Source organism: Tympanuchus pallidicinctus, unplaced genomic scaffold (assembly GCF_026119805.1).
Source record: "Tympanuchus pallidicinctus isolate F22 unplaced genomic scaffold, pur_lepc_1.0 scaffold3, whole genome shotgun sequence".
In the NCBI taxonomy this organism is placed as follows: domain Eukaryota; kingdom Metazoa; phylum Chordata; class Aves; order Galliformes; family Phasianidae; genus Tympanuchus; species Tympanuchus pallidicinctus.
This window is the reverse complement of record NW_026294747.1, coordinates 8,587,316-8,604,573: the sequence shown is the minus strand read 5'-3', so window position 1 is coordinate 8,604,573 and position 17,258 is coordinate 8,587,316. Positions and strand designations below refer to the sequence as shown.

At 34.3% G+C, this 17,258-nt stretch overlaps 1 protein-coding gene across 5 annotated transcripts in view; it reads right to left on the bottom strand.

Moving 5' to 3' along the window:
• The window catches only part of SBF2 (SET binding factor 2), a 236,606-nt gene that overhangs the window by 21,281 nt on the left and 198,067 nt on the right, over positions 1–17,258 (bottom strand). For 2 of the 5 annotated variants that reach the window (XM_052695956.1, XM_052695958.1), the window contains exons 28-34: positions 16,415–16,552; positions 15,231–15,326; positions 12,541–12,612; positions 10,147–10,328; positions 7,694–7,870; positions 5,038–5,139; positions 3,630–3,815 (exon numbers count right to left, since the gene is read on the bottom strand). In XM_052695956.1, the coding sequence (XP_052551916.1) occupies positions 3,630–3,815; positions 5,038–5,139; positions 7,694–7,870; positions 10,147–10,328; positions 12,541–12,612; positions 15,231–15,326; positions 16,415–16,552 (953 nt within the window). The remainder of the gene's footprint in view (positions 1–3,629; positions 3,816–5,037; positions 5,140–7,693; positions 7,871–10,146; positions 10,329–12,540; positions 12,613–15,230; positions 15,327–16,414; positions 16,553–17,258) is intronic. The other 3 variants (XM_052695959.1, XM_052695960.1, XM_052695961.1) reach the window with 3 other exon arrangements.

Below are 17,258 nucleotides of genomic sequence, written 5' to 3'. Positions count from 1 at the left end.
ACCAGAAGATACTGATCATTATGTAAAATGCACCTGCTAATAACATGTATACTTTATACTGCCTCTTAATGATGATTCAGATACTACCAAATCTCCTATCTGAGATGAATTATATTCCTCTATCATGCAGGAGAACCAAATGAAATTGAAAATGGATAATGTAAACATTTTCTAAAAGGAACATTATATATTTTTTATTTCAGGATTAGTCTTAGAAAAACAAAAAAATAATGTTTAGAGTACAATGGAAATTATGAAATTGCTCCACTACCCAACTTGCCCCCCAAGAAAGTACAAAGATTAGAGACAATTCACAAGCGCTTCTGTTGGAAGTTCTCATGACAGAGACCACATTTCCTTAAGAGGTTATATACAGAGTAGGAATAATTTAGGCACCTTGCAGCATAAAGCAGAATCATACCTATCAGCTGTTAACAGCAGGGATTTATCCCACTTCACATTTCATTGTAAATTCTAACGTCAGGAAAATTACACTCCATTATTCTATGAACTTCTGTTTTAAATCTAACAGGAATATTGCCACGAAGAAAACATGGAACATCTTATTCTCACCACAATTAAAAATATCCTTTAAATACTAACTTTCATCTTTGCTCTGTATAACCCTTTTGTTTCCAAAGTTTGTGTGACCATGACCTCTGGACTTGAGGAAAAATCTACAGGTGTGCATGGTTAAGTTTCTTGTTGTTCTTTATGTCAGCTTCCTAAGATTTATTACAGTAAGACCGAAGTGAAGTGTCTCCACGGTTAGGAAAAGAATGTTTAAAATGATGTAGGCTATATCTACAATAGCAAATAGTTCACAGCTGTTGCTGAGGTTCTATACACCTTTTTTTCCCCCCCTTGAGGTCTATTACTATATAGTTTTAACTTAAGTGATGAATCATTGCTTTAGACCCTTTTAAGAAGTATTAATTAGCATACACCTGAAGCAGAACTTCTAGGTAAATCCCTCCAAGAATCTAGTTCATATTTTCTAAAAATTATCAAAATGGCAAGGGGAAATGCTTGAGGGAATCTCTTCAAAATTACATTACTGTTTCAAATCAAATGCCAATTCAATCAATTCTAACAAGAGACAGTGCAATCCAGTCAGCTCAGTAAAAACAGAAGATATCTGACCACAGTGAGAATACAGCATCAGACAAGTGATTTTCAAAGAACCGAATGAACCACTCAACAGGCAGGCCTCAGGATTTCAATAGCTACAACAGGACAGCTATTCTGTCCTGCTGTAGCCGCTGCAACTAAGAATTTGCTGTTGTTGATGTTTTTCCCCTTTTACTTCAACAAACAAGAAATAACCTTAAGGTACCCCAAAGGACAGTTTATGTCACAACTGGCAGTGGATTAACTTGTTTGAATGAGAAATGCCAGTACCGATGCTCATCAATCTCTCCATTTTGAATAAAAATTAACCTGAGGACCACAGCCACTGGGAAACAGATTGATAAGAAAGGAGACATGACAAATATCTGTAAGGTTTTCTTATGCTAGAACAGACCCAACTTACAAGGATATCACTTATTCACTTTCAAGACAGCAACAATGGATGGGAGATAATGTTCAATGTCGCAATACATAAAAAATGATCCTTTTCTGCAACATGTTCATCAGCAAGTCTTCACTCATTTTCTTATAAACTCATTCATAACCATTCCTCCATATCTAAAGATTTTTTTTGTTTGTAGGCTTAGTATGTTTTTTAATTAGTGGACTTTGCTTTGGGCAATCGACTAAGTCTACTTGCTGACTTCTCTTTCAGGGTCTACTCCATATATGTATTCACTATGATCATCTATTGCTAGACAGAAGGTTGGTGCTTTAACAGTCTTCTTCTATGAGCAGGAATCATCCACATAATTTACATGCAGGTTAATAATATCTAGAAGCCAAGACTTTTCAGTGAGAAAAATGAGAAGTGGAAAAAGAAAGACATCTACAAGAAGAGCTATACACAAGCTCCTACCTTGTGTCTCCATATGCAGAGAATCTGCAAAGCATTATATTTACTGTTAAGCAATTAAGCAGAAATGAGTAAGAAATGTTTACTCTCCTGTACCATGTAACTGATGGTGTTCATCTTCTTGCACACATGCAGAATATATAAAAATAAGAACAACTTAGGTGATTATTTCCAAGTTTTCTAAAGTTTGTTTCTTTTTTGGGTACTGCTACTGGACCCCTAGAAACCTGCTTGTTTTTTCAACTACAGAAGTGGAAAATTGCATTACTTAGGTACGAACTCTTGAGCAGAGAACTTTAACAGCATGAGAAAAGCAGAATTCCAAGAACTACAAAATTTTCTTTCCATGCTACCACTTGTTTTCCATTAAAACCATCCTGTATATTTGGAAATGTGCTCCTAAGAGTAGACTTCCTAAGTAATAATGTACTTGATGATCAAGTCTGCAATTAAATTCCTGGAAGAAGATCATGTCTTGCATCCAAAATGCCTCCAAAACTCCATTGTTGTCCCTTAATACTGTTTGTATATAAGACCAAGATCTAAAAAATGAACAAGAGGACTTATGGACTACAGTACTGTTGTTGAAGTGATCCTGGAAGCAGATCAAGTATCTTGGACAAATCAACTGGCAATGGGAAAAGTGACCTGTTATTATTTATGTAGTAATGGTCACTTTGTTCTTCCAGCTCTTACTGGGAGAACAGCATGTGTCAGGCTGTTGACATACGTCCAGTGGTTGCTCTTGTTGGTTGCCACACAAGAAGCCCTCTCTTTAGAAGAAAGGTACTAGGTTGGGGCCCAATATGTATAGCTCAAAAGCTAATTTATTCTGGGAACAGGCCTACAGCAATTATCTTTTAAGAATCCTACCTCAAGAAATCATCATTTATTTCTACAGGCATAGTTTGGTCCTTATAGTTTGCAATAAACTACAAATGAGGATGGGGAATGGAGATGAAGTGGAGTTAGCAAAAGCCAACCCAATTTTTAGATGGAGTTGATTATTCTACTAAATATGTTACAATATCAAAAATAAAGGTTGAATTATCCTCAGTAGTACAGATTATTCACCAGAGTGTAAGCAGTGCATAAATGTCCTTTCACTGAATTTTTGCTGCTGCTAGCAACATGTTTCTGCTTATCTAAAAGTAATAGCAACAGACTTTGGAATGCACTGAGTAGAAAGAACATCATTTCAATCCATAATTCCTCTGCATACGAGTTTGAAACACACCACTACAGAAAGGCTAAACATACTTCTGTCTCCAGAATTGGCTGCGTACAAGGTGTCTCGAGAGGGCATAGTCAAGCACAAGGAGTTAAAAGCCTTCTACCTACTGTATAAAAAATCTGTTGATCTCTTCTTCTAATGTGAAGTATTCCACACTGCCAGAAGCCAGTTTTAAGCTTGAAAAACTTCAAATTGAAATCTCTGCATAAATCACACTAAAATACCCATTAAGGTCAACCATTCCCTTAGAAGGTCTGTTTTGTATGGATGCTCATTTTCTAGCTTTTCTTCATGTGAAACATAATCCCTTTATTAAAACTTGGAGAAGAAGGTTATTAATCTTCCCTCAAAGCATTGTCTATGACTGATGAAATAACAGCATCTATACATAGATATAGATGGACTTACCTGATGCACACAGTCCAAGAACTGCAAGAAAATAGGCGCAAATCCACTACCCTGACAATTTAGAGACAAATTACTTCTTTGACTGAATTTATGACCAAAAGAGAGCCATTCTTTTTCCACCAGCATTCGGAAGCCTTCAAGTGTTCTATAGAAGGGATCACTGAGTAACTGTACCAGAGATACTACCTAGATCACAAAACAGGACATATTATGTTAAGAATGACATAAGTTAAAATGAAACCACTTTGTGTAACTTACATAAAAATTCCATCATATGCTTCCAGTTCAAAGGAACAAAAGCCTTCATATAAATTCAATTAAAGTACTTTACCAGGTAGGCTACATATTTTAATAACACAATACAAATATGATCTCACATGAAAGAGCTTTAATTAAATTGGGTCTTAATGATAATCATAAAAGCCAATCCTGTGCAACTAAAGAATTCAGAAATCATGAAAATGCTTAACAATTTTGAATTACATTTGAAATAAAACCACTTTTATTAATAAAATAAACAATAGAAAATAATAATAATTAATAAAATACTATTTATAAAATAGTACTGGCTACTTCAGCAAAGAAAGCATTAAAGAATTGATCCTAAGGATGACTCTACAGCTTTGGTAGTGTTGCCACACTATCGTCCTTGCCAGAAAACTTCAGCCTGTTCTTGTAGACAGCATCTCTGAAGATGTTAAAACACAGCACAGACATCTCCCACCTCCAGCTATGTATGTGCCTTTCTCTATTCTTCACTGTTTGACAATGATTGCAAGATTATTACATTCCCTTATGATTTTGTCTACCTAGGATCAGGATGCTGGCTGTACATGATGTTTTTATTTACTAGAATTATTGTCATCTATGTTTATCTTCTGGATTATGAAGTTATGAACACAGTGCACTTTAAGTGAGCTATCAATTGTGTAATTTATAGCATATTTCACAAAGTTATCTGTTCCACTAATCTGTCCTTGCAACAGGTGTATTACTGTCACTTTTGCACAGTTAGTTTTCTCTCTGTATGTGTTCCATTTCTGGAAAGCAAATAACAAAGAAGGAATTCCTCTCCTTCCCTTCTGTGTTAAAGTGCACTGTGCTTAAAAAGGTAAATAACCTGTAGTGACAACTTTCAGCTTTCATTCTTACATATGATCAGGTACTGAAACTCAGATCTTGTAGGTAAGCCTTAGAATTCTAAGTCCAACAGGGCCTTTGGAACATTTTAATGAACTCTTCTGTGAAGTCAATTGCAAACACAAGAATTCATATATTCCAGTCTCTTCTTTGTTGCCACAACAGAGTTTTATTAATCTTACATCAAATTATCAGTCTCACACGTAAAAAAGTCTTGCCCAGTGTTTTTCTTACTATTCAATTATTTCAAGTTTTAATAACAGCTTACTTGTGCAGTAATATCCCAGCCATCTTCCAAACAGACCATAACAGAAGAACCATTTTCTAGGAGCTCTGAGATGATCACACCCAACTGCATTATCCTGTGAAGCTACATAATATTACAAATTGAAAAATGAGAGACATGTCTAGATATTATCAATAAATGCAATCTCTTCACATTTAATATTAAACTTGTATAATGAAATCTACATATATAGTGTAGATAAATTATTGATAAAACAGACCAGAAAACTAAAAAATAATCTCAGAACTACACAAAACCATGCAAATATTTGAGATAGGAACCATTACAACCAATGAACACTGCAATAAATAGTTGTCATAAAAAGGAGCATGGCAACAACTCAGTTGATAGATTTATGGTAGAGAAATTCCACCCTGGGATTAACACTGCAGTCTTTTCCTGTGAAAAGTTATGGTCACATAAAGTCACTCAATACCTTGATGGGGGAACAAATGTAAGATCTTACATTACTTAGAAGAAAATATTTCTAATGTTCATTCTCTTGGAAGTTGGAAATTAATGAAAAAATGAAAAGCAAGAACATTCTATTATCTGGAAACACTTTTAGATAGATTAAATCTTTTTCCTCACACTGTTTTTGGGCAGACTGGCTAAAACGTGTGAAAAGAGGACAGGTTCATTATTTGCATTCTGATAAATGTTATTTAGTGGTATTAAAATTCTATAAGCAAATGAGTTAGTAATTTCTCTGGGAAAGGTTATATACTTGAATGAGATTTAAAACATATTGGTTATAAGCAAATTGAAATAATTAAGTGAATTTGAATGTTTTTACCTTACAGAGAAGTGTTCACATCATTACTATTAAAACGAGAACCTACAGTGTTTCTACCATATCTTTCATACTTTGAATGCATTCTTGGTAAGTAACATAATATCCTATATGTAGGCAGTAATTTTTTTCCCTTTTTTATAGTAGAATCAAACTGCTCTGTATTCAGTGCACTGAATACAATCCAATAGCAACATAGAAAATATGAAAGCCTAAGGAAAGGAAGAAAGCAAAAATGGCAAAAGACATCTAAGACCATTTATGCACGGAAAAAAGTAAGTTCACATGAAAGAAACTCAGGGAGAACAGTATTAAATTGGAGAAAATAAGAAAAAAGATCAAGAAGAAACACTAGAAATAGGATGGATTTTTACTTTGTTAAAAAAAACCAACACCCCAATCCTATGAACATTACCATGAAAACTTAACAGAAGACATTTAACAACTCTGAACATTCACACAGTCATTACTAGAAACTAAAAGTGAACTATTTTCTTGCAATTTTTAATAGGAAAAGACTATTTATAAAAAGCATAATGCACTGAAAATCAAATAGTTCATTTATTGTTCTATGCTTTCGTAGGCAATAGACTAGAAGAAAGACTATTTTTTTTGCTGTCCTTAAGGAAAGAAATTGGTATGCAATCTGGTTACATAGATTCAATATACAGAAAGGGAAGAACACTATTTTTTATTAGTAGTACTCAGAATATACTTTGAATTTCTTCCATATTCAAATCCTCATAAAGAACTATTTAGCCTACACAGTGTTAAAACCAATATGGCACAACTCCTGTTACCTAGAGAGGAAAGATAAAACAAAAAGAAGTTTCCAGATGATAGATCTATGTCCATTCACAGGATTAGCAGAAAATGGGAAAACTCAGTCATAAATCAAGTTTATTGCATAAGTCACCTACCCTGGAATTTTCACCACAGAAATGTCGTGGTAATGAATCACAGCTAATACTGTCATCTAATCTTGAGCAAAGACTTACACTGTTACTTTTCCTCTCAAATACACTTGAGTGTATCTCCAATGTGATAACCTCTTCTTAATCTCTGTGCTGCTATAGAGACGTGTCTATTTCATCACAGTGATATTCATTTCATCTATCTACACCTATTAGCTTGCTCAACTGCTCTGTGACTGGAAATGTTCACATGGTGGGGTCATCATGACCTTAATGTCTCCAGACTTCTCCCTTTCATTGACAAAGCAGGGGTCAGACATTTCAATGATCAGCTCCTACGTTCCGTAAGGAAAGACCATACCTTAAATGTGAGGAGTCAAGTCATTCCTTGCAATGAAGCATGTTCCAGCCAGAAGTACATTTTATGATGCATAATTACTGAAATCACTAAATTACCTGCATGTATTCTGCCTATTCTGTTTTCCAGGATTATTTGCTGTTGAGGAGTATTTATGCAGCAAAACGTGGTAATTCAAGGTAGGAACATATATTAAAGGTAGAATATCAACTTTAAAATCAAAGGTGCATTTATTGTCTGTTATTTTTTCTAATTTTTGTAATATATAGAATAAGAAAAAAACTGTTAAAAAAAAAAAGACCATAAATAAAAATGATCATCTCTACTTGTTTATATGTTCCATATAGAGAGACAGTCTATATAAACAATGCTATAAAAATTACCTACCACATCTGTAAATGTTATGGTAGCATTAAAATTAACACCTGTGTAATGACAGAATTGATAGCATGCAAAGTAATTACAAAGAGCAAAGAACAGCTGTTTAAAATACAACAGTTCTCTGTCAGAAGATTCTTAAATTTATTTGGTGCAAGCAGTACTGCATGTAGAAGTACCTGTCATATAAATTACCTGTGGGAACCATTCTGACTCCCCAAGAGCTTTCAGGAATGTTGCCTCAGAATCTGTAGGAATAGTGCTGGGAACACAAGCTCTCAACAGCTTTTTAAAGCTTGCCTTTGTCTGTCGGATATCACTGAATTCAACAGGAACAAATTCACAATTCAAAGCAAAATCAAGTTTGAAGCCCTGTGTGAGAAGGACAACAGCAGATGCAATTTAAAAGTATACTTGTCAGCACAAGTCTTGACAAATCTCCAAGTCTTGCCAACTTTGTTGTTAAATACTTCAAATCCTAATTCAAATTCTAGTAGTTCAGTAACACATAAAAAAATGTAACTTTCAAACCAAAAAAGAACCCTCATAATTGCAAATAACGTGATTCATTTCAGCAGTCACTGCAAAGTGAGGCATTTGCTGATTTAAAGCACCTATTTCAACTCAGAATAGCATTCAGGGAATACCTGATGCAATTTCCACGATTTATGTGTGGTTTTCCTAGCTGAATTTCTCACGTTTCACTCTACTTCACGGAAGCCCTGCTTTGCCAGAACCCTTTGAGGCTTATAGTTAAAAAAGATATCATGCAATGATGAAAAATTGATATGAGAAGACCTGACTGAAAATTTCAGTAAGAACATTCACTTGGAAATCAGATGTAAATGGCAATCCAAAAGAACAGAAAACTTCTGTTGGAAAATAAACTACTTTCTTAGTAAGAGCAATTTATTCTAATAATGGTGAAGTATGCTCACTCTGGAAATTTCTGTTTTGTCTCTTATATTATTATGCTGCATCGTACGAAGTTAGGATGCTTCATTTATGTACTTAATAGGGTACCTCTGTAAATTACTGCTATGTTAATTATATTATAAAGTCATTGAATTTCAAATTAAGTATGAATAAAATACCTAATAAAAAGAACCATTTTAATGTACTGTCTGATGAAAGAAAAAAAGGAAAATGAATTTACAAATCAATTGTAGCAGATGAAATAAAAGTGATACAAAGTGATATGCTATGATACATATGCAATATAATTTAGAGTAAAATAAGATATAAAAACATTTCAAAGTACAGAAGAAAATAAGAAATTTTCTGTAGAAAATTTTAGCATTTTGATTTATTGTTCTGATACAGCACGGTTCTTCCATCTCCAGAAATAACATAAATTCAGAAAAAACTGAATACTGATACATTTACCTAGCAATGACTGCTTTTCTATACTACATATTTCACAAAATGCATTAGATGCTGTCTGTGTTCGTACTTGGAAAAAAAAAGTTTTTTTCAATTTTTAAATGTAGAGATTAAAAAAAAAAATCTGTAAATATTTTCTGAAAAGATGTAAAGACTTCATACAGGGGACGTGTGTTTCCTGTTCCTTAAACAATTGCATCCGAAATATTAGAATTTATAAAAAAGTTCAAAAAGATATACAAAACTGCAGACATTGTGGACTTCTTCATGTAAGCAAATCCAGATGGGCAGACTTGTGAGTTAGTGTTACTCACATCAGTTTGGTTTCATGCGAGTTTAAGCACTACCCACAGTAACAATGCTTTCCTGACTAACTGCTTTTCCTCACTAATAAAATTCCATTTGCTTCATAATATATTCCAATACATGAGGAAAAACTACAAATAAGTCTGGATTTTGTTTCCCAAACTAGACATCACAGTGAGATCACTCAGCTGAAAATCAGATGAGTAGCTGAATGATAATATGCATTTAAGTGCATTTAACTGTGGCTCTGCAAGCAGGATCATATAGATAGAGAACTGTAACTGCCCTGGAAGAATTCTGAAGAGCCTCTGAAAGGGGTAGCGGCCAGGGTGCTTATCTCAGCAGCTAAACTTAACAGAGCTAAAGTCTGCTGCTGCTTCTTCCTGCTAAGCCAATAATGTTGAAACAGTGAAGACAAAGTGATTTTCAAATAGGAATGTGTTGCTGGACATTTTGTTGCCTTGCAAAACATTTCCTTCCTAGTTATGTCTTTTCCAGTTTGAAAACACTTTATCTTGTAGGAAAGCCATTCCATTCCTCTCATTGTATTACACATCTTCATATCTCTTAGAGCACTTTGTGAAAAGTGACGAGCAGGACTCTAGTGACAGAACTTACATGAGTTTGTACCTGTTGTATAGCTCTTTAAAAAAATATAGTAAGTTTTTATTCACATTAACTTTGCTGTATTATGTAACTGCAAAGTATGATTTCTAACCCCCAGCATGTTTTAGGGCATTAATTGTTACTATTTGTATAGCAATATAGATCACAGCAAAATGGAACTAAAAGGAGAACACGTCCGTGTTGAGAACACTACCTAAAATAGCCATGAAAGTTTACACCTTAAGGAGTGTTATCCATCCATCTTATCTAGAATACTGTTTGTTAAAATATGTTAGGGTTATCAAAATCAAGCCAAATGAAAACTATGTAAAGAAAAATAAAACTGCCATTACCCGTAACTGAGATTTTTCTCCAAATATATACAGGGCTGCTTGACGTCTCAAAAGCTGACTTTGCAAAAAAGTGCTACTGTAGGAAGTGGCATTATCTTTCCCTGCAAGTCTTGCACCAACATCAATGAATGGAGTCTGAGCGTTGATAAATCGGTTGCTTGAACGAAGACTGGCCCATACACCTTCATTAAGATAAAAAATACTTTAGAAACAATTTGTATAAGGCAAGAGATGCTAATTATTAATGCATACGCAACAACATAATTTAGAAAGTACCGTGTTTAAATACGTCACTCACATTCATCATAGGATGCAATGAACGACATGCACTTGAAAGAAATCATACCAAAAATAGCCAAAATCATCCTACTGGACTGTCATTCTAATCAAACAATGCTTTCTATTGTAGAGAAATTGGTAAGTGATAACATAAGCCACAGTTAGCAAGAAACTAATTACACAAAAATGAAATTGCTGGGTACTTTTCAGAAGTACAGGCAAAAAATTCTCCTATTTCCTTGTTATTTTCCTTATTATTTTGGATGTCCAACTATATTATATAATCACGTCCCTCAAAAATGGAGATACTATCACTTAAAATACCCTTCTTTCTAGAATACATGTGTTCCCTTCACCATACACAATCTAGTAACAAGCTCAGTAACCTATTATAATGGAAAACAAATATACAATGATCAATTCAAATATTACACTTGAGGATAAAGTATCCCTTATCTGCCCTTCAGCTAGAGTGATTAAAATGTAGAATGCCATGGTTTTTCTTTTTCATTTTACCATGTCTAATGGCTCATTAAAAATAGAAATGAATGTAAGGTACTTCCTTACATTTAAAAATCATGTTATTCACAACTGCATTGTAGCAGATGTGATTACAGCACAGTTGTCAGAGCAGAGAGACGGTTGTCTACCTAGAAGATCACAGTTCTACAGTTTTATTCTGGCACTAAGATCTCTATTACTCCGGCAGCAGGGCATGGTATAGAAGTCTCACAGATAGTAACAGTGTGATCTTGAATACACATAAGGAACAGTGGAGTGGGACATGGAACCACAGGTTTGCATCTGAAAGCAGCACAGCTGCATTTGAATGGCATTATGTTAACTTAATAAGCTCAGCCTCTCAACATTTTAGGTTGCATATTGTTGCTGATGCAGCTACATGATTACTTCCAGAGGGAATTCCTACGACACAGACGTGCTCTGATCTCTTTATGCTTCCATAACTTCTGTGATTTCAACTTCGGATAAAATAGTAACAAACCAGACTGTCAAGGCCTACTGAGCCTCTGAAGAAGAGATCAGTAGGTATTTTCTGGATTTTGTATGACCTTTTTTGCAAGTCCAATGTGATATGTGCAAGGTAGTGCATTTTAAGAATAACTCTACACAGTAATCACAGTAATACAGAGTTTAGTTTGTCTGCCTAACTGGCTCCCAGTATCAGATGTGATCAAATGAATAGGAGTAACTAAGGATGACTGGTTAGAAACTTAAGAATTGGTTAATAGTTCTGAACAGTTTCAATCTCAGGAACATCCAGTTTTATAAAACATCCCATATAGTAGTGTGTTTACTGCAAAGTTTTGTTCCACTGGACTAAAACAATCAACAGAAAGAAGATTTTATCACACTAACAGAATTCACAGCAAGCATTTAATAAAAGAATTAAGGTCCTGTTCATCTGATTTGAAAAAACGTTAGTTCCAGCAGACAGTGCATAGATTTCTAACATTCTACCAATGCCTGTAGCACAACAAAAACAACAAAACTAGCTACAAATACATACAGATGAACATATGTACCACTGATGGATAACTATTTTCTAACTTTGCCTAGTATGTCATTTTTTGTTACCATCATCTAGTTTTCATTTTATTTAGTCTTTCATTTTCATTATATTATCATAAGTTCCTAATCTGGCATAATCAATTTTTCCCTGGTCAGGAAAAATACCAATAATTCTGGAAAGGAAGTTCACTCATTGGGTAATGGTATTTGTCAAGTGTTCTACTTAAGCAGTAGGAGTATTAAATTCTTTTTTGCTGCTCTTTTTTGTTTTTGCACAGAAAAACATTCTTTTGGAAGAACTTAAAAATTGTATGTTCTTTTGCATGAGATCATAATATTACTAAGTCATAAAATACTGAAGTGTGTGGCTTTTCATCATGCATTCAATGTCCAAAAGAAACCAAAAAACCCAAAACATAACAAAACCATAATGTAAAAATCTGATAAGCCTAAAAACCCTCAAAGTTTGTTAATGCTTTTAGAGTTAAGGTTCTGTGACAGCATTGCTTTAGCATATATTAAAATATAGTAGTGGTTATGGACACAGTAAATAAGAATGTGCATCCAGGACACAGAGTACAGTACCTTGATGGACTCTTCCCTTAGTTGCTGATTTGGGATTGGAATGAGTGAAACATTTATCTCTGTACCCAAGCACTGGCAGATAAACAGTAAAGACAGAAGGAGGAGGAATGGAATGCACATTGCAGCAAGGCACATTGCAGCAAGACACATTGCAGGAGAAAAGAAAAGGGTTACGTATTAATTTCCAAAGATCTAGTACATACTGGATTCCTTTATAGTACATTATACATCAGATAGTACACATCTTAGTCATCACAAGACAAAACATCAGTCAAGATAGAAAACCAGCATAAAGTGGGAAGGAAGGACCTGCTTATCAAAAAGGAGTATTTTTCATTGCAATTGCAGTGGTTTTAAACACATAACACAGCCATCAGGTGGTTTTCTAATAATCTATAATAACAAAGAATACTCAATAATTACATAATTCAGCTGAATCCTTTATTGAAAGCTTCCCACCAGCTGAAATAGCTTAATTAAAAATCCCGCACTGCAGCGCACTTTCTAAAAGCTGTTTCAGTCTATTGTAAGTAGGTAATTTAAAGGACCTTAAAATCAAATTGGAATGTAAGACGATAGTTCTATACACCTACACAAATTCTTAAAGGACTGTGTAAGACCATATAATTTAGAGAACTTCTAGTATCTATCAGACAAAAAAATCCCCCCCACATCCCTTGCATAAATACTCATATTCAGTGGAAATCTTATCAGAGCACACAAGGATCTTTTTGGCTCTAAAGCCACATCTACGTGGTCAACTTCCTTTTATATAAATGTTCTATTAAAACATACTCAAAGACAACGTATCCTGCTTTTAAAACAAATGACTGAGTCTATATTTATTCATTATAAACATCCTCGTATTTTCCAGCAAATCATTCAGATAAAGCATTTTAGTCTATTAATTACACACCAGTGCCAGGTAACAATTGTTGCTCTTTAGAACCATGCTATTGTTATCAAGTAATGTAAGGAAAGGTATACAGTTTTGAGTAAAGTTCTGACTTTCATGAAGGATATTAACAAGCTGCTTGCTACGATAAAGTAATTAGCTCTTCTCACTGCTTTTGTTTTGTTTTTTATTTGGTGATGAGCATTTGGTGGCATTTTTTTATTTGTTTGTTGCTTTTTGAGTTATTCTGAGGAATACAAAGAAGAATCACTTTAGACTGCCTGCATAAAACAAGTTTGTTCCCATAACTTCACATGCACAGTGTATGTAACTTGCAAATGCAGCAAAAATCCTTGTAATAATAGAGCATGTGATTTCACTTATTTGAGAACAACAATTTTAGGTTTAATATTTAGCTTGTACTGTATAGTTTCCTCTTAAATAATTCTATTAGCTAACCTAAAAAAAAACCTTCATGTTTGCTTCTTTACAAGAAAATATTCCCTTTCCCTTTTCTTGTCATTTTCTCACTCTCACTAGAGCTCCCACTGTCCTTGTTAAGCATTCTTATGTTTCAGCAAAGTACCCCTGCTAAACTGTGAACAGACTGCAGATACTGGTCTATAGTTACATCTTTGGGATACACAGAGCAGGTGTGGCATTAGTCCAGCAAGATATAAGGTGACTTTCCTGCCCTTGTCCTGATTACTGCTGAAATCTAGCCAAAAGACAATCTCCAACAAAAAACATCTGACTTGAGACTCCTTTTCCCTCACTGAGAAGCTCACCGTATCACATTAACAACAAACTCTAATCCCAGAAACAGGTAATTTCAGTAATCCTTTCTGTCTTTTTTTCATCTGGGGCATCTTCATGGGTTCTCACGGGCACTTTGCTGTTGGCACTTCTGCCCCAGCGTGAGGAAATGGAAAACAACCAAACATCTGCTGTCAGCTACCCAACATTTTCACTATTACATTATTGACAGAAGCAGTGCACAGCCACCAATTTTTCTAACGATTCCAGACATTACTAAGCTCCTCTCTGGTTCCCAGGCATTTTACCTATTTGATTGCTATCTCTCTGTTTTTTCACCTCCATGAACTCCAGTAGATTCATAAAGGAAGAAAAGCAACTTTTATATATGTAAAAATACTTCTTCAGTAGCCTTCAGCTCTAACAAATACATAGTGTACCTAGGGAATTCACCACACTGATTTAGGTACGTAAGTGCACAAAGATGATCATAAATTCATCAGACTAGAAAAGCAGCTGGAAATCACAGGGGGAGTTTCCTGTAAAAATGACACCTTCCCAAAGAAGGCACAGCAATGTAACTTCTTCCTTTACTTAAATTGTTTAGATTATTTGTAACTTGCTGAAGTGTCAGCTAACCTTCAGTCAAATGCCAGGCTGCTACAAATTACAGAATTGTAGGTTCCAATGTCCATTCACTTGGAATGTAAAATGTGTCTTTTTAGGTCATACAATTCAAGTAAATTAAAACTATGGATAAATCACAAGGTATTTAAAAATGTAACTCCCGAGTGATTATTTTTCCACTGATTTCCATCACGAAATGAAACCTTTATTTCAATGGTAAGTGAAGGACTAAAACAAAAATTAGAGACTTATATTATATTATGGATTGAGGCTAATCTGTAATTTCTGTTTTGTTGTTTCATAATGTAATACATTTGTAAGCAGTTAATTACTTTTAATTTCACTAACATTTTGTTATCACTTATTATTTCAAATAACAAAGGTGCTAAGACTTTGAGCTAGTCTTACTAACCTCCTCGAGCAAAGCTATTGGATAGATTTACATCCAAATGTCCTGGCACTACCTGCTTAAATACAGTAGACATTCTTGAAGCCCTCTTTTCAGAGCCTAAAGTCAGCCAAAAAAAGAACAGAAGATTAAAAACACTACAGTGTTACTCAGACTAAACTTAATATAAATGATGAAAACATTTTTTTCCACCCTTAATACAGATAATTCTTGCCAATTTTCTACTTCTGATACATTTTTTTAAGACAGATGTATACACTAGCAACAGAATGAAGATGTTAGATACAAATAAGCAATCAACATATTTTATAATACATGAAGCAAAGCGTCCACACTTTGGAAACAGTGCCATTTCACAAGAGAAGCCACTGTTTGGGTCTATTACACAAATTTCCACCAATTGGATATGGCAAGACAGGCACAATTTCAAGTTGCATTCTTTTCTTTTTAAGACTGTGGGGATACTTTCACATAAACCTCATCAAGTTTCATCATATAATAATTGAAATAAAATATTTACCTAAGTAATGTCTTTTGAAAGGGTTTTCATTGCAAGTAAAGTTCTATGCAGAAATGGCATTAAAATACTACATATAACACATGAAAATGCCCATATGCCTCCCATTGCTGCTGTAGTACTTTTCTCTATGTAGAATCCAACATCGCAATCTTGTATTTTCTAATTATGTAGTATAAAAATAGATACAGTGCATAAAAATAAAAATATATAAAAACATAAAAAATACAGTAGCATTCCACAGTCTCTTCAAGGTGGCAGTCTCTTATTTCATAGAGTTTTCAAGAGGTTTAGTTTGTTATATAGCACATCAAAGTGCATTTTTGTCTTATGTTATATATAATGCAATTGTTTCATGTGATAATGTAAAAAAAACAACCTGCCAATTTGGATAGTTCTTACATCTTGATATTCTGAAGGACTGAGGCTGCGAATCACTTACTGTCAGATTAAGAATATAGAGGAATACTTTGGGAAAGTTTAAAAACATCCTTTACATACAGAGAACACATTCACTAAAATGAAGAGTGAATAAACTACCTGAGAAGCGTAGCAATAAAAGAAACAACAGAATTCATATGAGACAAATTGAACTAACACCAAATCCAAGAAGATTCCCTTCTCACTTTTTGACTTAACAACACAAAAACAGTACACAAAACAATTTTACCTGGTGACAGAGCAATTGTTGGTCTAACAGTGAGAGTATTACTGCTATTCATTTTGCAGTGGACGGATATCACATTCAGTAAGGCTTGAAGGTATTTTTCCTGTTCTATACTGCTTGAAGATTCTAAAGAAGCAGGAGCTAAATAGAGTCACAGGAAGAATGGAATACATTAAAATAGATGTACATTTATAAGTACACAGAATAGAAAAAGAAAACGCTTACTATGTAAAACAGTTCATTGAAAATTCATGGTTTGTTCATCGTACGTTCAGAAAGCCATTTCTTTGATAACAAAGAATGCCCAGATGTTCATCACCTGGCTGTAGAGCACACCCAGCAATGTTGTCTTGCATTCCACTTCACAAAGCTAAGCTTCTAAAAGAGTCTGTTACCCTGTGGTAACAGGGTAACATTTAAAACATTCATCATTCAGCAATGGTCAACAAAAACAGAATGAAGATAATGTTTTTCTTCCCTCTCAGAATAAAGAGCAACATTTGTACATTTGTGATATGGCTCAGTAAATGTCAGCCTTAAAAAAAAAAAAAAAAGTGCAGTGAACAGGCAGAACAGTTTTTTCAATGAAAATAAGTTAAAATCATACTCAGACAGTAAAGGCAGGCTATTTAACTACAAGTGGAGGCTCCTCGAGATTTGTTGCCTACCCACTCAAAGTACACTTATATTAAAAGACATCATTGTTTACGCTTTTACTGCATTACAGACATAAGTGGGCACAACCCTTGCTTGTATCAAGAAAGCTCTTCTCTTAAACAGCGCTTCTACGAACAAACAGAAGTGGTCTTCCTACATGGCAGAAGACCAAAACTTGGTATTTAGGTGT